Source organism: Lycorma delicatula, chromosome 4, assembly GCF_047948215.1.
Source record: "Lycorma delicatula isolate Av1 chromosome 4, ASM4794821v1, whole genome shotgun sequence".
Taxonomy (NCBI): Eukaryota; Metazoa; Arthropoda; class Insecta; order Hemiptera; family Fulgoridae; genus Lycorma; species Lycorma delicatula.
This window is the reverse complement of record NC_134458.1, coordinates 48004473-48027601: the sequence shown is the minus strand read 5'-3', so window position 1 is coordinate 48027601 and position 23129 is coordinate 48004473. Positions and strand designations below refer to the sequence as shown.

General features: G+C 33.4%; 1 protein-coding gene across 5 annotated transcripts in view; it reads left to right on the top strand.

Annotated features, from left to right (window-relative positions):
• The window catches only part of LOC142323353 (E3 ubiquitin-protein ligase SIAH1A-like), a 70836-nt gene that overhangs the window by 17082 nt on the left and 30625 nt on the right, over positions 1–23129 (top strand). For all 5 annotated transcript variants that reach the window (XM_075362867.1, XM_075362866.1, XM_075362863.1 and 2 more), the window contains 2 exons: positions 14130–14369; positions 22569–22761. In XM_075362867.1, coding sequence (XP_075218982.1) covers positions 14130–14369; positions 22569–22761 — 433 coding nt within the window. The remainder of the gene's footprint in view (positions 1–14129; positions 14370–22568; positions 22762–23129) is intronic.

Here is a 23129-nt window from a genome sequence, read left to right as displayed (position 1 = left end):
TACCAAATGAATTTACGTTATAATTATAATCTTAAAACATAACAGGAAATTATGCAATTAGCATGACTTAATACTACTTAATATATCAGCTGAATTAACAAATGAATAATGCTGTTAAATATAAAAATACATGAATAAACCTTTATAAATACACAGTGTAACAGAGCCGGAAAATAAGAGAGTTGTTTACAATAATTTCAGTATAGAAGGCGTTAAATCACAATATAATCACATTAAAATAAATAATAATATAGATAGAATTTATTCTAATAGTAAGTTTTCTTGAAAGTATTAAGTTACAAAGAAGCACAAAAACATAACTTCATATCCGGAGTAATTTTCTTTAGATTAATTTAAGAGAATATGAATTCAGTGAATGAATAGATAAGAATTAATCTCGGCGATTAACAAGTTAAATTAGATTAAATGATAGAGTTGATTGCAATAAACCTTTCAAGTAAAGGTAATTTGCTCTGAGTAACTGACGTTTGAACACGAACTATAATAATAGTTATCAATAATAATATATGAAATATATCGCACATAAGTTTTATAATTCTGAAGTAGTGTTTAAATTAAAGGTAGATTTGATAAGAACGATAGTTTGCATTTAATAACCCATAAAATGGGCTACACATGAACAAGGATAACATAAACGTTTAATATGAATAATAATGAATAATTTGCACTTGCCTGTATCACACACAAATATTAGCAAGAGATGAACTCGTAAAAGCAAGTACCGATGAATACATATGTAATCCTGGGCGTAGTCCGCACTGGTGTATCAGGAATACAGAGGTGTGATGTGGTTTGGTGATAGAATGATGCAGAATGATGCGTAGAATCTCAGATGTGTAGTGACGAGTTTTGAGATTCTGCTTGAATGAGAAAATTACCACAAAGTTTGCAGGAGTATGGCCATAGGCGACTGCACTGGTGAGATGTTCGATCTACTCTGCCGAAAAGATGGCGAAAGAAAAAGGGGGAAACCAGATCCAGGTAGTGGACAGGAGAGAGTGTGTGTAAAAGACAAGAGATGTGTGCATGCATTAGTAAGGGGACGAAAGAATAACGGGTGTATGAAAAGGGTAGTCAAAAATAATTCCATAGAAGAATGGACGCGGTCACTAAGGATGACGGAGGGAGGGTCGAACACGAGAACGAATAATAAAACAGGTAGTTTTGACAAACACAGAAATACGAAACAAAGTGAGATTTAAGCATTCCTGTAATAAGACAACGGGGCCCACCCTAGCTTGGAATTCGTAGAAAATAACGGAAACTTTACGCTAGAATGGCGTAAACCCCTATAACTGCTGAAAGTTGTAATATACAATGCATTTCAACCGTTTTCAATGCTAGAGTTGTAATTCACCACTCATTAACAACTGTCCATTTATCAGTATATTATGCAAATAATATTCAAGCTCTAGTAACTGTATTGATACCAAATGTTATAGATTTTGCACTAAATGTAGATATACAATGTATATTATTTCATCAGATATACTTATCGATTTTCAGTGTTGCATAATCCTGTTTTAGCTTCTAATAAGGAAAAAGAATATTTCAGATTACTAGAAAACTTCCAAATCGCAGAAAGTTCCATTTTTTTCTACAACTCTGTTATGAGGTTTTATCAATTAATTCCATGTTACATCTCAGTTCACATAACATTTCAGACCTTTGGTCTATACCAAAGTGCCAGAAAGATCTGATGCATGGCATAAATCAGATTCTTTTTTGATTCCATGAACAAATCTTTCAAAGAATATTTTATATAGTTTCAAAGTACTTCCAATTGATGAAAGCCTTATTGGTATGAAAAATAAATGTGTCTTTATTCAGTACTAGCCAAATAAAAACATGCCAGGTTTGGAATAAAAAAATTTGAGCTATGTGACAGCAACACAAGCTATTTTTTCAATGTGGCATTGTATAGTGGCAAAGGCTAGTACTAGCCAAATAAAAACATGCCAGGTTTGGAATAAAAATAAATTGAGCTATGTGACAGCAACATAAGCTATGTTTTCAATGTGGCATTGTATAGTGGCAATGGCTTTTTGCAGCATGAAAATGGTTTTTTTTTTACCCAAACGGTTACTGTAAATCAACTGAATAGTTGTAGCTTGCTGAATAAAGGATGTTATGTATTCTGTGATAACTTTTATACTAAGTAGCCACTAGCTTGTTAGCTGTATGAATAGAAGACATTCCTTACAGGAACTGTAAATAAAATTTCAAAACATTTGTAAAAAAATGTGCTGGCAGGGAAACTTGTGCAAAAAAAAGCATTTATTATAGACAAAAAATATACTTTTGGTTGGCTACAAAGAAAATAAAACCCATAAACCAGTTTACTTGCTAACAACTGGCTGTCATACAGAAGACGCTCACATAAAATTTAAAAGTGGTATCAAGACAGTCAAACCAATTCTAATTAACAAATACAATTTGAAAATGGGAGGCGTAGACAATAGTGACAAATCTGTTTACCATTATTTCTGTTCCAGAAGCACCCACAAATATTGAAAGATAGTTTTTTATAACTTCCTCGTCATCGCCCTTTTGGATGCTTTTATTTTGTATAAAAATAACACTGATATGCCATGTCAAGATCTTACTTTTTAGTGAGTGTTGTAAAGATTTAATGGAAGTAACTGAGCTTGAATGGATCCAAATTCCGATCCGATTTTGTATCAAACAGGAGCATGCTTTGGTTCATTTACCTGGTTGGAAGGAACGTCTTTGTGAAGTTTGTGTAAGTGATCTAGCAGTAAAAAGGAAAAGGAGTTATTACTGGTGACCAGCCTGTAATTGTGGAATTCATCCCACATGATTTCATTAACTGAAACACTTTTGGAGACCCGTAAAAACTTGCAGTAAAAGAAAAAAATTCTAATAATTCTGACTAAGAGGTGAAAAGTTTTACTCATGTATATTAAGATTTCTTTTTTTTATATTTTGTCTTCTGTAAATAAGTTGTAAGGTGTTTATTATATTTGTGTGCATTTTGTATAGCTCTGTTTTTTATTTAAAAATTTGTTTCTTTAGTTTTTTACCATGAAATTATAAAAAAAATGTTAAAAATGTAAAAGATAAAGTTTTATCAGGAGGTGAAAATTTAAGAATAAATATAAGCAATTTTCTTATATTTTCATAAATTCCATAATTTTCTGATTAATATGTTCTATAATACTAGATGATTCTATATTAAAACGAATTAAAAAATTATTTTTTATTTAAAACTTGCAAAATGTACAAATGGTATCCAGCATTGAAGAAAATTACAATAGCAGTTCCAGGGTTAACTGTAAACATAGGATACATGTTTGTTTATATCTGTGGCAGACTGATATGGTCTCAACCTTTTATCCAGAAGGATTCAAATTCTTGGTCAGAATTGACATTTTTCGTATGCTATAAAATATCGATACTGTATTTCCATGCAATCTTTGAGCTAATGTGGTAATTCAACTTAAAAAAAAGAATAACTGTGATAAAGTAAAATAGTTATTTTTTGTGTCATATTTCTCTTTTTAACTAAACCTGTGAGTTACATCACTACTTTTCAGGATGCCGAATTAATGAAAAGTTCTTTGTTATTTTTAATTGTATAATTTTGAAGAGAATATAGTTTTTAGATGTAAAATATGTATTAGTTATAACTGTTAGATGATGGAATAGTTAAATGTATAGGTTCATCTATTTATCAGGGTCTCAGGTAGATTTTTCTGTTTTACTTTTGCATCTTAGGTATTTGAAAAATTTTTTCTGTATGTAGGTATTGAAATAGTTTTTATTGATAAATATTAAGATGAAAATTATAGGTGATATAAATAATAAAAGGATTCAGGCTTCCATCAACTATTTGTTTGTAATCACATGTTTGGGAACTATTCCTTTATCGATAGATTGAGCTCGCTTCTGAAGGATTAGCATTTCATGATTTAGTCTACAGCCTTAGGTATACATGTTTCTGAACTTGTGATAGATTGCAGCTTTGTTTGGATAATGATATTGCATTACACAAAGCTATTTTTCAATAAATTCATTCTAGGAATTGAGATTTTTCTAATACTGTTTGTGTTATATGTTATATATTTAAGTATGCATCTTATATTTAATATCTACTGTTTGTTATCCAGCATATTTATATGTTTATTAGTGCTTATTCAACATGTAGATCGATAGAGTCTATTCTTAAATGCTCTTTTTTATTCTTTATTGTATTTCATTTGTATTTACTGGTAGTAAGTCTGTTACAGTCAGTCAATTAAAGTCATTTATTGTGGTTATGAGAAAAAATCGTGGTTGTTAAATGTAAGATGGTATTTGTTTCTTAAATAGTTGTTTACTTTTGAATTAGGAAATGATTGTACAAAATCAACATTGTTAAATGAATATGGTTTACTGGCTTATTATTATATCGGCCAAAAATTAATGGTCACCTGTTGATGATATTAGTAATTTTTCTGCAAGGTTTATAAGTCCTAGTAAGAGTAAACAACATAAAAAGGATTTAAAATTTCTTATACGTTTATTATCAGTTTATAATATGGACACAATATTTGGTGGATAGAGAGAGTTTTATACGAGGAGCTATTTTATCCATGCTAAAATTTCACAATTTAAATTTTATAAAAGTAAATCACATTAACTGCAGTAATAATTTATTTCTAAACAGAGGAAAAGTAAATACAATGATTGAAATGTTACAGTAACAAACTGTATAGAACATTAGAAAACATGAAAAATAGAGCTGCCATAAAACACTGGTACGTTCATAGGTACATTCATGAACAAGGGATGTCTGAAAGTAAGGTTACACCACCTCTATGAAACAAACACATTTATAAGATAATTTTTTTTTGTTTTTATTGAACAAAAAACTACATATTTTTATTTATTTATTTATTGACATAATCACCAAGTTTTTCTAAACACTTCTTACCTTGTGACAAGTTTTTCAATTCCACTCTCATAAAAATTTTGTCCAATTTCCTTCAACCATTTAAGGACTGATTCCTTCAGTTCATCATCATTGGCGAAATCTTCCCCTCCTAGGTCTCGCTTGAGAGGGCCAAACAGGTGGTAGTCGCAGGGTGCTAGGTCAAGACTGTAAGGCGAATGAGACCACACTTCCCTCTTGAATTCTTGCAGTAACTTCCCTTTGTTACATGAGCTGAGTAAGGAGTAGTGGTGTCGTGAAGAAAAACGACCCCATCGCTCAATCTTTCAGGCTTCAATCTTTACTGGCATTATGCAATTTTTTTAAAGTCTCACAGTAAGATTCAGCATTGATTGTTGTTCCTCGGGGCATAAATTCACTGTAAACAACTCCCTCAGAATCGAAAAAGACTGTCAGCATAACCTTTCGAACATGTGGGGATGTTTTCACTTTTTTTTGGCTTTGGCAAATTTTATGTCTTCATACATGTGATTCTCGTTTAGTCTCAGGAGTGTAATGATGCACCCAGCTCTCATCCCCTGTGATGATTTGTTTCAAAAACTGTGGACCAGTCCTGGAATAACGTTGAAGAAAAGAAAAAGCAGACACAAAACATTGATGTCTGTGGTTGTCGGTCAACAGATGTGGCACCCATCGTGCACACATATTACGGTAACCAAGCTGATTGTGAATAATCGTAAACACTCTACTATAACCGATGCTAAGTTCACTTGCAGTCTCTTTAATTTTGATTCGCCGGTTATTCAAGATCATTTCATTCACGCATTCCACATTATCTGTCGTGTTTGCAGTTGAAGGATGCCCAGTACACAATTTGTCACTCACATTTGTTCTTCTGTTTCTGAACATTTGTGATCATGAGGCGTGACATTACATTCTCACCATATACCTCAACAATGTGGCAATGAATTTCACAACTTTAATTTTTTGCCCATAAAAATCAACTACTGAATGAAACCTCTAGAGGACATGCCATATTAACAACAACACTACACATGTACTGAATGTCGTACAGAATTGCTGCTGGGTAACTGTGAAGACAATAACACAACCAGTGCTGCTACCATAAGACATTATCTCTTAAGTTCAAGAACCCGGCAAAGGTGTAGCTTATTTTTTGATCCACCTCTTGTAACATGAAAAACACAGCTGTACAATAATTGAAGTATACATGTGTATAGCAATTGTAATGTTACAGTAACAAACTGTAAAGAATATTAGAAAACGTACAAAATATAGCTGCTACAGAACATAAGTATTAATTCTGGTTGTATCACTGCGACCAATGACCATGGATGGTGGCACGTCGATGGCAATTGGATGCAACAGGGGCCAATAAAACAAATGTAAATTTTAACTAACATTTTTGCACTTTCAACACTTTTTTATCTTAAATGTGTTTGATGCACACCCAGGAGTAATTCCCTATCCAGCAGTTTGTGTTGATGGCATCTTATAAATGGTGCAAAACATTGTCTTTCCTTAGCCTATTGTATATAGAGTAATAGCCTAATTGTTACTTAAGGACACAGTGGGCCATTATCTACAACAAAATGATTAATTTTTTTCTCTAACTTAAAGAACTTCATCCCAATTAACAAGTTGTCACTTGGAAAGATTTGTTATTTCATCCGTTCTTTATTATTGGATAAATAAGTGCATCAAAATATTTTTAAAACATAGAAACTTTGTTGACTTTCTGCCATTGATTACATTAAATTGCACTACGTAATAATAATTCTACTTATAGCAATGTGTCTTATGAATGATACATGAAATTTGGTGTTCTTGGTTAACACTCTGAACTTAAAATAGCTAAAATTGGTTCATCTTCACCAGGATAAAAAAGAAATTGTAGGTAACTTTTTATTAACAGATCGGTTCAAAACCAGAAACATTAATGATTTTACTAAATTGGTGATTATGTAGTTTCCTTCCTCAGTGATAATAGTGTTATTAACAGTTATTTAGATACTTTCCTATTAGCCAGGCTGCACTCCATTTTTGAATATTTTGTTTATTATAATTACAATTTTGTTTATTATACATTTTTCAATAACACTGACCTAGAAACCTAAAATTGCTTATTCTTCTTTAGCATATTACTTGAAAATAGCAGCAAAGAAGTTACTACAAAAAAGAGTACAAATTAAAATTAATTTATCATAATTTTGTAAATTATTGATAGAATTTATTTATCTGAAGCCCAAAAAAGTTGATTTGAGTATTTTAACAGAGCATTCTTTGGGAACCTCTATCAGAATATTAATTCACCAAAATTAGACTCCAAAGTTTTGCTATTGCGCAATGTTTCTTGTTTCTCCACCTCAGAATTGTAGCCACAGAGACCTATCAGGAGCAGCAGCATTTCATTTCTCTGTTTATATATCCCAAATATCCATTGTAATATGTCAGCATTGTTTTTCTAGCATGTAAACATACTTTTACGAATGCCATTTTTGGTCCCTCCAATTTTACTTTATAGCTGCATATTCAGCACAAACAGGCACATCTCCCATACGTATGTGTTCCAGTATATGGTCATGTCTTTCAACATCTTAAATTGTTGGTCACATAAATATATACATTAATTTTCTTACACTAGCAGTAAAAGAGCCAGTCAACAGTCACAACTGGTTATACTGTTTATGTGAATACTATGTTTAACTGAAAAATTTAGCTTCATTGCACAGCTATTGCTGATTTGCTGACAACACACTATGTTCTTCTGGAAGTATCACAGCTGGTTCTTTTGTGATAGGTAATTTCTACAAGTTCATTGCCATTACAAAAGACCATAAAATAACAGCGATATAGACAAGAATAGAAAGAACAAATGAACAGCTAATACAAATAGGAAGAAGTGTTGGTACAGTAGCTGCTGTTAGTAGAATTACTACAACATTTGCATTGATTGTGTTTTTCACTCCATACCATTTACAGTCAAATATCTGATACCCAGACTGTAAACAAAGAGTACTAAATAAAGATTTTTTATTAGCCCTTGTGAAAAGTCGCAATGGCCCTGATGGTTTATCTGTGAAAGACTGGTAAAAAAAATGGACGCTACTGGTTTTTCACCCACCTCTTTCCCAGGGTTGGTACTATCTGATGTATTTTTATTCTCAAAATTAAAAAATTATTACAGGGCTTTTAGTTTTAGAAAATTGCCAAATAAATAATGGAATATTAAAATAAAAAAACTTGAAAGATTTTTGGTTGAAAGAGATAAAGGTTGGTTAAAATTATTGGTTAATAATAAAATATGTTAATAGCATAAATCCATTCTTTTAATAATGGCATTTTTTCAGTTAAATATAAATAAGTTTACAGGTAATCTGTTTATATAAACTATCAGTAAACTTGCTATATCAATTCAGATGATTAATTATTAAGATTTACAGATGACTAAGTGAACTAAGATGACCTTATTGCCATTGCTATAAGGTTCACTATTGACTAATTTATTGCTCTGCAAGTTATAACAAGAAGACAGTGAAATCAACAACCACTTAGAAGAATTTAAACTTATTTTTCATATAAGGTGAACAAATAATTCTAAGTGTTGAGGCAGTTTATAAGGGGATTCCTTTTTCCATCCTTGCTCTCTTACCATAACTCCTAACTCAAAGCCCCCTGGGATCTTTGCGTCCCGGCTCCTTCGTGACCCCTTGACCACCATCCCTCAAAGCCCCCCCACAGTTTTGCCGAGTGGGTATTCCAATTAAGCAGAATCTGGCGCTGAAGATGGTCTGTGCATTACTTTTTAGATCAGACTTTAATAATGGAAAGAAGAAAATCACTTCTGCTGGCAAATTCAGCGGAACCTGGTAGTTTGAGACCTCCGGCACCATTAAAGGTGAAGAAAGAGTATTCTAAAGACAAAAAGAGGTGCAAATAGATGTCATTGAAAGAGGAGGAATCTGTTGTGGGGACAATGGATGAAGTGCTTACTCAGTTAGGACTTCTACTGTTTAATTTGAAACAAAATTCAGGAGCAGGCCTGTCGAAATATATAACACATGAAAAGGAGCTTTGTAGAATATACAAAACGTTTAAAGGATTAATGTAATTGTCACCACCCCTGACAACGATTATGCAGGCGACTCAAACTGAGGGGTCTCGTGAGCTTAGGATAAGAGAACAGTTGGACACACAGACTTATCCGATAAGGACTTGGTAGCATTATCCGTTAGAAAATGGCCAGCGAAAATAGTTTCTCAAGTTGAGGAAATACTGGATGAGAGAAACATAATTAGTTTTTATGACCTAATGGGCCAATCCGAGCGAAGAGATCACTCTGTGGTGTCGCGAGAGTGGTCTCTGAAGACATTGTCAAAAATGATACAGTTATCATAGGACATGAGCAAGCTATAAATTCAGCCAGTAGATACACTATTTAATATGAAACAGCTGAAGGAGAGGAAAATGCAGTAATGATAATATTAAAATCCACGAAGAAAATACTAGAAACCACTAAGGCAGTGATTTTTATGGTACCAGGAGGTAGACTTGGGAACCTCATTAGGAAAGTACTGGTATATTTAACCGGTAGAGAAGACCAAGTGAGAGTTTTGATTCCAAAGTCAGAAGTTGTAAATCAGGAAAGCAAAAGTCCATGGATCAAGTGTGCTACTCCACCTGTACAAGACAGCCGAACTATAATAGTCAAAGCAGAGGGCAGGTCCTATGCGGATCTCTTAAGGACTATGAAACAAAATGTTACTTGCGAAGAGGCTGGAGAAGTGTTGTCCCTTAGGAAAGGGAATAATGAAGAATTATGTATACGAGTTAAGGGGAAAGAGAAAGCTGAGGCACTTATTACTATGTTACGAGCTAAGTCGACAGAGTTACAGGTCGATATGAGTACCAGAGGTGGACGTAGAACAATTATACAAGAGATATTCACAGTGAGACCGGTGAGCAAGAAATTAAGGATGCAATAGCTCAGGTAATCAGAGGTGCAGATGACTTTAAGATCTCATCAATAAGACCTGTTTATGGTAAAACCAAAAATGCAACAGTGGTCACGACATATCATGCAGCGATAAAATTAATTGAGGCTCGCATACGGATAGGCTAGGTACATTGTCGTGCCCATATATGAGTGCTTGAAGACAGATGCTATTGTTGTTGGGCTTTGAGCCATGTCCCAGTGGATTGCAAAGGAGTAGATAGACGTCAATTATGCTTCTACTGTGGGAGACCAGGCCATAAGAATGCTCAATGCAAAGGCCTGATGACATGTGCAATATGTGGTTCGGAGGGCCACTGGACCAGAAGTTGTATGCCCCAGAAATTAAAATACTACAATTAAATATGAATCATAGCAGATGGGCACATGACAACTGCTGGGAGTTGGCTATGCAAAATAGAGTAGATATTATAATTGCTGCGGAGCCTAATGTATCAGTGACTTCTAGGCTGGAATAGATAAGAGACAAGAATTTGACAATGGTAATTGACTTTCCTTCAGTAGGCACTTCGGTAGGAATATGTGGATCTGGAAAAGGTTATGTCTGGACAGACTTGGGGATACTGTGATCTTCGCTGTGTACCATTCCCCAAATGCGGGAGTTGTCAGTTTTGTGGCTCTCCTTGATGAATTAGGGCATGAGATTCTAAGGTTCAGAGGCAGAAAGATAATTTTGGCTGGAAACTTTAATGCTAAGTCTCCAGAGTTTGCAGTGACTGTGCAAAACTTAGAGAAACATTTAGCGGAAAAAATCAATGTTTTAAGGTTGATTTGTATGAACAATGATGAACCCACTTTTAGTCACAGGGAAGCCAGCTCAGCAACTGACTTGACTTTCATCTCTGAAGATCATGTAACTACTCTAATTAATTGGAAAATATTGGATGAAAAGAGTCTGTCAGACCATTACATAATAGCGTATGAGGTAACAATGACACCAAGACTGGTTAGAACTATCACCTTGAGACGCAGGTATATTTATTTTTTGGAGGTGATTGGTGAGAAAGTGGCTGATGTAACAGACCCTGAAGAACCAACAGAAATTGTTACTATAGAATGTGACAAGGCGGGAGTCCTGGTATAAGTGCCTGAAAAAAGACATACGTTTTGGTGGGGACCTGAGCTAGAGGTCTTAACATAAAAGAGCTTGGGCAGCTAGAAGGAAGCTACAAAGAGTTAATAGTAGTGGGTGTCAACTTTGCAAGGATGAGGCCAAAAAAGAAAATATGGAGGCTAGATCCAAATATACAGAAGCCATAAAAAAAGCCAAGACCAAGTGTTGGAAAGACCTTTGTGAAGATATCAATAGAGACCCCTGGGGAAGAGGATACCAGTTGATTTCTGGAAGACTTTGTAGACGATTGCCACTGATTCCAGAAGACAAGATGTGTGAATATATAGATGTACTCTTTCCAAAGCAAGTAGATCCATGTAGTAGAGAGGAAATAGTGGCTGATGAAATACCAGTGTTCACTATGCAGGAATTAAAGACTGCAGGCAAGAAAATGAAATTGCATAAGAGTCCAGATCTGGATGGCATTCTGGTAGAAGTCGTCCGGATACTGGTGGAAGAAGCACCTGTTAAAATGTTAAAAGTAATGAACATATGCTGAAAGGCATATGCTGGTTAATGCACAAGTAAGTTAACCAATCTGTAAGTTATATTGACTTCATGGAAAAGATCAAGACTGGTTTTAATAAACAAACCAGGTAGGTTAGGAGCTACAATTCCTTACAGACGAATTTGCGTTACAAATAATTTTTCTAAATTATTAGAAAAGATGTTAGAGGCGAGGTTGTGGGCCTACATTGAAGAAAGGGGTGATATTAACCAGTGGCAGTTTAGATTTTGATCAGGGAAATCAGCGACGGATGCTGTTAAGGAGGTGATGAAATTGGTTAATAGCGTGCCAAAGGGCATGTGGCGCATGTACCGAATTCCTGTTGTCATATTAGTTTATGTATACAATGCTTTTAATTCCCTGAGGTGGGAAGCAATATTTGAAGTTATGAAAAAGGTCAATATACTTTTTGCCCCTGGGAGGAGAGGAATGGTGAAGCAGGAGTTTTAGTCGGTAGAGTGCGGGCACACATAGGCTCTTAATGACATCTGGGCTAAACTCGTGTGACTCCAACACTCCATCACTAGTGGGGAGTACGTAAATGGTATTTCTCCGCAACACTGTGAAAAAAAAATCCAATGTAACCTATGCTTGCTTCACTTGCTAACCTCGACTAATTAATTGGTATGATTATGGTACTTGTGCATTAACAACTAGTATTAGATAAATAAAAAATAGATAAGAAAGTTATGTAAAGTAATATGCGTGCTGGTTAATGCACAAGTACCCTTTTGTGTCTGGTAATTGTAATAATTTTTTAATTGTAGTTTTAACCAATCAGCATTATATATTTTTTTTAATGTGTAAGTAAATTGGATTTCAGTATGGCAGTTGAATTTGAGTATGTATGGCTATGCTGCCTATCATATACATCATTTGCCAGCCATACAACACCAGACAAGTGTTATGATCTTGCTAAAAAGATGCTATATAAATATGTAGGTCACATCTTAATAAATACTTTCATATTTATTGATTAATAAGCGTTTTAGATCAGGACAAGAAAATAAACTTTATCTCCTTTTGATGTAATGGTATTATATTGCTTGAGATCTCAGAAAAATAAATTAACCCTTTATTTATTGAAATCCTGGTCTTCATTTAGAGAACTAAAATAATTATTATAGAAGAACGTATGATCTATCTCAGACAAATTTAACTTAGTAGTTCTCAGTGTGCTGAGAGCCTGAGAACATTGTGAGTGATTGAAGGCTATAATATGATAAATTATAATAATGGGTGGGCCAAAAATAATGCTGGTTTTAAATTACTCGCCACTGTCATTTGGAGGTGTTGTCAACTTTAAATGTATCTTATCTGCATTAGTTCCAATTATTTGCCATGGATCGCTGTACAAAGGAAAATTGCATTGTTATTATTAAAACTCACTTCAAATGTGGTGAGTGTTTTGCAGAAACAATTCATAAAATTCAAGAAATATTTGGTAGAGAAGCACACTGATTAGTGAGGAAATTTGAAGAAACAGGTGCTGTTTTATACATAAAATAATCTGCTTTCCTCTGCACCGGCCATTTTCTTGTTAACATCAAGTCAGTGTGCGACAGTGTTGCAGCAAACTCAAGAAGGACATCAGCTGTTATCGTTCACAAAAAATTGGGATAACCAGAATGACTTTAAGAAGTAACAAAATATAGTTAACACAACTTAAGACAAGGGATAATCTTAAACGCTGAGAGTTAGCTAATTTTGTGTTGCAGGATCAAGCAGTAATCAGTGATTTTGCAAACATTGTAGTGATTAAGCACACTTCCATCTTGGTGGATATGTCAACAAGCAAAAATGTCAAATTTTGGGGATTGAGAATCCTCTAGCTCTTCATGAGGTTCAGTTGCATGCATTTAAATTCACTGTTTGGTGTGGTGTAGTTATTGGCCCATACTTTTTTGAGGATGAAGTGGAAAATGCGGCTACAGTTAATGGTGAACAATACTGAATACGTGCTAACTGAATTTTTTTGGCCACAATTAGGCTCAATTGGTGGCAATAACTTGTGGTTTCAGTAAGACAGTACAACATGCTACACTGTGGGAGAAACACTCAATTTGTTACATGAGAAATTCCTGGATCACAATTTCAAACCATGCTGACCAAACATGGCACCAAGATCATGTGATCTGTTACTTTCTTTGGGGATTTTTAAAGTCAGGTTTATGAAAACTCCACAAATAATTCCTGAACTAAAGAGGGAGATTCAAATAGTGACTGCAGAACTCAAGCCAGACCTATGTTTGAAAGTGTTGGTAAACTTAAGGAAAAGAATGACGATATGCCAGCAGTCTCGGAGGACATTTTTTTGAAATTATATTCCATTCATAATCGGATAACATGTGCTATGAGTAAGTAAAAATATTGGCGATTTTTAAATCAATTCTGTAAAGTTTTAAAACTGGCAGTATTTTTGGTCCACCTATATAGTGTACGAGGTTAAAGTACCCTAAAAATTCCAGGAAAACTGTAAAATCTTGAAATAATAAAGAATTGTAAAATTGACTTTGAACAGTGTACTAAGCATATTTTTGTTTGTTAATGTTAATAGGTAATATACGCAATCTGGCAATGGAAAAAGTTGCTAGTACTGTAATGTTTCCTTGTAAATATCAAGCTTCAGGATGTTCAGTTTCATTGATACATACAGAAAAGGCAGAACATGAAGAGGCTTGTGAATATAGACCTTATTCGTGTCCATGTCCTGGAGCTAGTTGTAAGTGGCAGGGAGCTCTGGAGCAAGTCATGCCTCATTTAATGATGTCTCATAAGTCAATAACTACTCTTCAAGGTAAGAAATACTTTTCAACCATAACTTGAGTGTGATTGATTTCAGTTATACGGTGTGTGTTAATGTATTGTTAAGTAATTGATTTCATTGTAAATTAAAAGTTTTTTCTTTACTTACAACAATATTCTATGTTAATTTTATTGAGTAAAACCTCAGTGATTTCAGAATTTTTTGTCCATATACATCTATCATAATATTTTTTTAAGTTGTTTACAATTACAGCAGGTTTCATTCATTTAGATCAAAACTGTTGTGACTTTTTTTTATTAATGTAATGAAATTCTAGACTTTACTTATTAATATTATTGTAATCTATTACAATCATAAAAAGTATATATTTAGCTGGGTATTTATTATCTTACTGTTTGGCATTGCTGGTCATGACAGTAAGAGAATCATATGTGTTTATTTAGATTTTGGAAGCTTGAATTTAGAAAACCCAAGCTGCCTTTTTGGCAGCTTGGGTTTTGATTGAAACTACAATAATTTTGATAAAGATTTTGGACCATAAGATTTTATACTACGTGTACTTTGAGTGAATATAAAATATTCATTCTTGAATACTTTACCCAAATATTTAAAAAAAATTATACCTTTGTAGGTTATGCTGTATTAAAATTTTATAGTACCTTATTGCTGTAAAAATTGGACCACTCTTAACTGGTCCAGTTTTTATTAATGGGCAATGGTTAATGCTTTGTTGTATGAATTTTTTAATTTGCTCAAAAAAGTGATATTTAAAATCAGATGAGTATTTTTCTTCATTATTTAAAAAAAATGTTTCAGGTTTACATTTAGTTGTTTATTTTATTTAATGTTATATTTATTTATTTGTATTTGATGGATTTTTCTTCATATTTTTTTTTTAACTTCTTCAGATTGTCATAATAATGAAATAAATACAGCTGCATTACAATTTAATGTAGGCTTTTAGAATTAATTGAGTTATGTAAGAATATGATAAGGGTACTTGGTGTATTCACAACAACAGTTATACCTGTTTTTTTTTTTTTGTTTTTTTAAAAGGTTGCTCTTTTCTATCGTGTACCTTCTCAAAACACTAGGAATCATAGACTAAACAATGTCTTCAACTGACATTGTTTACCTTATTTCATATTAGTCATTTTATCAAAAAAAAAAACTTTATTGCTTGTTATGTTAAGATAATATTGTTTTTGTACATGAATGTTATTAGATTACACTTTTCTCCACTATTTTACCAGGAAATATACACTTTTTGTAGATTAGGCTCAATTAATGTATAGTTTTTCCTTTTCTTCAACTAACTGTGATGATTTACTTGGCCAAAATTGAGTTACTCTTTTTAGAAGTAGAAGTCATTTCATATAGATCCGTATTTACAGTTAATTTAATGAAGCAATAATAAAAAAGTGTTCAAATAAAAAGATGTACTTAAAATTAGTACATTATGTTTTTAATTAGAATTATTAAAATTTAGTCTTATTAAAAGTATGTCGGTTTTTATACTTTTGTCTTTGATATATATATTTATATATAACCCTGTATGTATGTATGTATATATATATTCGGGGCATTTCATAATGTTCTTCAGAGTTTCGAAAATTAATTAACATAAAACTATTTCACTCATAAGAATTAAACTAGTACTGTATGAAAGAGTACTTCAAATAGTTTTTTCCACATATACTAGGCAGTTAGTAAACCATTTGCTTGCTAGGCATCAACAGTAGAGAAAATGGCTGCCACGGGAAGCGAGAAGTCATTTTGTGTTAGAATTTCACTTGTCAAAGTGAGTAATTTCTGTGCAACGTGCGTTTCGGTTGAAATCTCATATGGAGCCACCAAGTGACAATTCAATTCATGCAGGGTATAAACAATTCAGTGAAACTGGTTGCTTTTGCAAGCGAAAATCAACTGGTTGTCCATCAACCTCAGAAGTCAATGTCGAACGTGTGCATGCAAGTTTCATTCGCAGCCTGTCAAAATCGACTGCAGCTGCAGGCAGAGATTCGGAATTCCAAAAACAACAGTGTGGAGAGTTCTCCGTAAACATTGATTATGCAAACCGTACCATCTTCAATTAATCCAGCGTCTTTCTGATGGAGATAAAACACATAGGCTCAGGTTTTGTAAACAAGATCATTTTCAGCGGTGAAGCTACTTTCCATATTAGCGGCAAAGTAAATGTTTTTTGTGCGATCTCTCATGAGGCAGTGTATGGGCTGTTCTTTTTTATGGAAACGACAGTAACCGGTATGATATACCTGGATATGTTACAATTATGGCTTATGCCTCAGCTACTCAACGACTTCATTTTCCAGCAAGATGGTTGTTCTGCCCATTTTCATAATGAGGTTCGACAGTACCTTAACATAACATTACCTCGGCGCTGGATAGGACGTGCGTCTGAAGAAGACAAACACATTATGCTGTGGCCACCAAGATCACCAGACCTCACACCATGTGATTTCTTTCTCTGGGGTTACGTGAAAGATAAGGAGTTTATCCCACCAATGCCGCACGATATCGCTGAGCTAAAGGATCGCATAATCAATGCAATCAACTCTATCGAAAATGACATGTTAGAACGAGTTTGGCAAGAGCTAGACTTTTGTGTTGATGTGTGCTGTGTCACCAGAGGAGCACATATTGAGCATTTATAGATTTTAACAAAAATTGTTTGAGTCCCTGCATCACTTCGTACAACTTTCATTTAGGTAAGTGAAATACTTTTTTGTACAGAATTTTTGTAACGCCTAAGAACGTTATAAAACGCCCTGTATATATATATATATATATATATATATATATACATACACATACACACATGTTATCTGAACTAGATCTATGGTAATGATTGACAATATATGTGAATTTACTTAGGCAGTAATTTTTTTTCTTTTTTTTTAAATTTCCTTCAGTGGGATAAGGTGATAGTCCAAGAACATTTTTTCTGGTAGTCCTTACATCTTGAGTTACTTGAGTTCCTTACACTTGTGCATGATGTTTATACTGTGTAATAAGAAAATTATTGATAATTTTTTCTTGAGAAATAAAGTAGCATGTTTTTAAAACTTTTTGTATATTAAAAAGCTAGGCATTTCTCATAATTTGTTTTTATTTCTTAAAAATAAAACAGAAAATTTTTTTGTCTGCTTCGAATAAGCAACTGGTAAAACTATGCTCCATTTCAAAGTTTCTCAGCTGAAAGCAAATGCAGTAAACACCTTGGTTTGTTTGTAGTGGGGAAATTTAACTACATGGAAGTGCTGCTGCTGCTATTCTTTTTTTTATTCATTCTTTATATTAAGTTGGCATGCACATTACTTTACAGCTCACTTTCATATTATGAATATTAAGTTTATTTTCAGAGGACTTGCTGGATAATGGAAACTTATTTCCATGCTTTTGATGGAAACATTGATTATGTTTTTGATATTAAATGAATGTAAGCTAGTTCTCAGAAACAAAATTAATATTTTTTAAATATTTTTCTGTACCATTTTTCAACTTTTTTAACTTCTGTTAGTTTTATTGATGTTTAGTAAAGACTTAGTTTTTAATAGAAAAAAGTGTAACGTGTGAATTTTTTGGTAAAATCCATTTTGTCATAGCTTTTCATTATCTAACTTTTTATTCATTTATTTCAATTACTTTTTCCTAAACAATTTATAAGCTGTGTTTAAGTAGTTATTGTTATAATGAATATAAATGCTCAATTTCTATTTTTGTTTTTATAATTACAATCATTATCATCATCATCATTACTATTTTTCAATGGAATCCAATATATATACTAATTCAGCTATTTTATGATTTTATAAATTTTTTGATACTGTTATTATGAAATTTCATTCATGTATCAATTAGATAATGTTGTAACACACCTAATGAAGAAGGTGTGTTCAAAAAGTAACAAGAATTTTATAATTTTGCGGGTTGTATTAGTCCGATTCTTGGGATTTTTTCATTGTTGTACTGGTAAACATGTCTGAAAAGTATCTGTACATTTTTAGCCATATTGGATGTTTAGTCTGTTCTCAGCTGTCAAAAGGATAAAATATGTTTTGGTACGATTGGCAATTTTTTATTTGTATAAATAATGGATCAAAGAATTTGTATTAAATTTTGCTATAAGAATGAAATAAAGTGTAGCAATGTTTTAAAAATGTTAAATATTGCTTTTGGTGAGTCTACTATGAGTAAAGCAAGGGTTTACGAGTGGTATAAGCGTTTCCAAGAAGGTCTTGAAGACATTGAAGATGACGAGCGCCCCAGACACTCCAACACAACAACCGATGAAAACGTGGAAGAAGTGAAAGAAATTATTTTGAATGATCGCCGAATCACAATTTGAGAAGTCGCTGATGATGTTGGGATATCAGTTGTCTCATGCCTTGAAATATTTTTGGATGTTTTGGGTATGAAATGTGTGACAGCAAAATTTGTTCCAAAATTGTTGAATTTCGAACAAAAACAACGGCTAATGGAAATTGCTCAGGAGTCGCTTAATGAAGTCAACAACGATGCAGAACTACTGAAATGTGTCATATAACAGGTGCTGAAACATGGGTTTACGGATATGATGTCAAAACTAAAGCTCAGTAGTCCCAGTGGAAGCATTCTGGATCATCAAGACCGAAAAAAGCTCGACAAGGACGGTCAAATTTGAAGGTTATGGTCACCGTGTTCTTCGATTTTAATGGCATAGTGCTTCATGAGTTCTTGCCACAAGATCAAATGATCAATAAGGAGTATTACCTACAAGTTCAATACTGTTTGTGTGAAGAAGTCTGAAAAAAACACTCAGGTTTGTGGCAAAACAATTCATGGCTTTTGCACCATGATAATGCGCCTGCTCACACTTCATTGCTTATTCGTTAATTTTTAGCCAAAAACAACACTGTAATTATACCCCAGCCGCCATATTCGCCAGACATGGCCCTGTGTGACTTTTTTCTATTCCCAAAAATAAAAAGAACCTTAAAGGGTCGTCGTTTTACAAGCATAGATGAGATTAAAAGCAAATCACTGAAAGAGGTAAACACTATTCCAAAGGTTGAGTTCCAGAAGTGTTTCAGGGATTGGAAAAAGTGCTGGCAGAAGTGTATAATATCTAATGGGGACTACTTTGAAGGGGATAACATTAATGTAGATGAATAAATGAAATTCTTTCCAAAAAACAAAAATTCTCATTACTTTTTGAACACACCTCGTATATACATTAGCATGTTCATAAAGTCATGTGACCCACATGTTAGACAAACTATATTTTTATTTACTTTTTCAATTTAGATGTCACAATAAATGTTCAAAATGTCCACCTTGAGCATTGATGCAGGCATCAGCTGCCTTTTTGTTCACTGCACTTTCCTAAGAGTTTTTGCACTGATGTTAGAGATGCTGTCTTTGACATTTTCTTTTAATTCTTCCAAATTGTTCGGGTTATTCTTAAAAATTTTTCCCTTCAGAAAACCTGATAAATTAAATATGGGGACTGTGGAGGCCATAATCCAAAGGAAATTACACAGTAATTGAAAAATCCGTGTAAAAAAACTTCAAGGTTGAATTGGCAGTAAGACATATAGCACCACCATCTTTTGTAACCAGCAGTTTTGCTCTTCAGTTTCAAGTAACGCTATAATATTAATAATCTCTGAATAATGTTTTGCCATTAATATTTCTGTGAAAAAATTAGTATAACTAGCTACTCTTCATCACAAAATTGCTCATCAAACATCAACTTTCTGAGAATGCAGTGGCATTTCATGAAAAGGTTCTCAAAACTCTAAACTCTATTGTTTTGGTTATTAATATATCCAGAAAATGAAATCACATTTCATCTTAATAAAAAATCCAAAACATGCACACCACCTTGAACAGTCATTTATGTAAACTCATGAGACATCACTACCTGACCAAGCTCCAATAATTTTCCATGAGTTACCAAAGATGTGTGAGGCCTTGGATTGTCTTAGTGGAACAGATTTGTTTGCAAGATACCAGTTTGGCTGTTTTTCTTTAATTGCTTCCTCAATTTCATTAGTTGTTGACAGTGAATTTCAATTCATGCAAAACCCAAATAATGAGCTTCTTAAAGAGTCTAAGACATTTGATGTGATTTTCAGTTTAACTCCTCTGCAATCTCTCACACAGTTATATGATGATCCAGTTCAATTATGGGTTTGATTTAGTCTTCATCAACTTCAGTAGGTTGACCAGAATGTTGGTCGCCTTTTGAGTAAAAATCTCCAAAACAAAATTTTTTAAACAGATTCTGACTTATGCGTTTTAGAAAATCAAAACCATTTTTTTTTGTCTTCAGACATTTGACTGGTTTGATACAGCTCTCCAAGATTCCTTATCTAGTGCTAGTCATTTCATTTCAGTATACCCACTACATCCTACATCCCTATCAGTTTGTGTTACATACTCCAAACGTTGCCTGCCTGCACAATTTTTTCCTTCTACTTGTCCCTCCAGTATTAAAGTGACTATTCCAGGATATCTTAATATGTGGCCTATAAGTCTGTCTGTTCTTTTAACAATATTTTTCCAAATGCTTCTTTCTTCATCTATTTGCTGCAACACCTCTTCCTTTGTCACTTTCTCCACCCATCTGATTTTTAACATTCTTCTATAGCACCAATTTCAAAAGCTTCTAATCTTTTCTTCTCAGATACTCCGATTGTCCAAGTTTCACTTCCATAAAGTGACACTCCAAACATATACTTTCAAAAATCTTTTCCTGTCATTTAAATTAATTTTTGATGCAAACAAATTATATTTCTTACTGAAGGCTCGTTTCGCTTGTGCTATTCGGCATTTTATATCGCTCCTGCTTCGTCCGTCTTTAGTAATTCTACTTCCCAAATAACAAAATTCTTCTACCTCCATAAACTTTTCCCTTCCTATTTTTACATTCAGTGGTCCATCTTCGTTACTTCTACTACATTTCATTACTTTCGTTTTGTTCTTGTATATTTTCATGTGGTATTTCTTGCATAGGACTTCATCCATGCCGTTCATTGTTCCATCTAAATCCTTTTTACTCTCAGTTAGAATTATATATCATCAGCAAATCGTAGCATCTTTATCTTTCCGCCTTGTACTGTTACTCCAGATCTAAATTGTTCTTTATCATTAGCTGCTAGTTCTATGTAAAGATTAAAATGTAATGGGGATAGGAAACATCCTTGTTGGACTCCCTTTCTTATTACGGCTTCTTTCTTATGTTGTTCAATTATTACTGTTGCTGTTTGGTTAGCAATCGTTCTTCTATCTCTGTATTTGAACCCTAATTTTTTTTAAAATGCTGAACGTTTTATTCCAATCTACGTTATCGAATGCCTTTTCTAGGTCTATAAACGCCAAGTATGTTGGTTTGTTTTTCTTTAATCTTCCTTCTACTATTAATCTGAGGTCTAAAATTGCTTCCCTTGTCCCTATACTTTTTCTGAAACCAAATGGGTCTTCTCCTAACACTTCCACTCTCCTCTCAATTCTTCTGTACAAAATTCTAGTTAAGATTTTAGATGCATGGCTAGTTAAGCCAATTGTTCTGTATTCTTCACATTTATCTGGTCCTGCTTTCTTTGGTATCATGACAATAACACTCTTTTTGAAGTCTGATAGAACTTCCCCTTTTTCATATTACACCCCAGTTTGTATAATCTATCAATCGGTTCCTCACCTGCACTGCGCAGTAATTCTACAGGTATTCCGTCTATTCCAGAAGTCTTTCTGCTATTTAAATCTTTTAATGCTCTCTTAAATTCAGATCTCAGTATTGTTTTCCCCCTTTCATTCTTCTTGACTTCCTCTTCTTCCTCTATAACACCATTTTCTAATTCATTTCCTCCATATAACTCTTCAATATATTCCACCCACCTATTGACTTTGCCTTTCATATTATATATTGATGTGCCATCTTTGTTAACACATTATTAGATTTTAATTTATGTACCCCAAAATTTTCCTTAACTTTCCTGTATGCTCTGTCTATTTTACCAATGTTCATTTCTCTTTCCACTTCTGAACACCTTTCCTCAATTCACTCTCAGTCAAGTGTCAGAAGAAAAATCATGAGATTGACAGAAGTAATTCAAAACAAATGTAAGTTATCTGTTTGTGAAAACCTAAATTATTTTATTGCCAGTCTATAATTACTATTATATAAAGTTTTACATATGGTTGCCTGATATTTATTTTTTCCAGGAGAAGATATTGTTTTCTTAGCTACTGACATTAATTTGCCTGGAGCTGTTGACTGGGTTATGATGCAATCCTGTTTTGGACATCATTTCATGCTTGTTCTTGAAAAACAGGAGAAGTTTGATGGACACCAGCAGTTCTTTGCTATTGTACAGCTAATTGGCTCTAGGAAACAAGCTGAAAATTTTGCATACAGGTATTCTTATTTATTTATATAATATATATATACACACCAGGTGTGTAAATATGAAACCAGAATTTGCCCACAGATGGCCCTCGCTGTCAATGTAGTTACTGTCAAACCGCATCATTGGTGCCATTTTCTTTCTTTGACAGCTGACAAAGATTTTCAACTCACAACAATACAAGTTTCACACAACAGCGTAGTTTTAATTAGCGTTGAACATGTCAAGTTTTGTACCTATAAGCTACGATTTGCAGACAGTATTGAGTTTCTGTTACCATTTAAAGAAAATGCTGCAGAATTACATTGAATGCTTGTCCAAGCTTACGGTAAGCGTGCTCTTGGTAAAATCACATTGCTTTGAATGGTTTAAAAAAAAA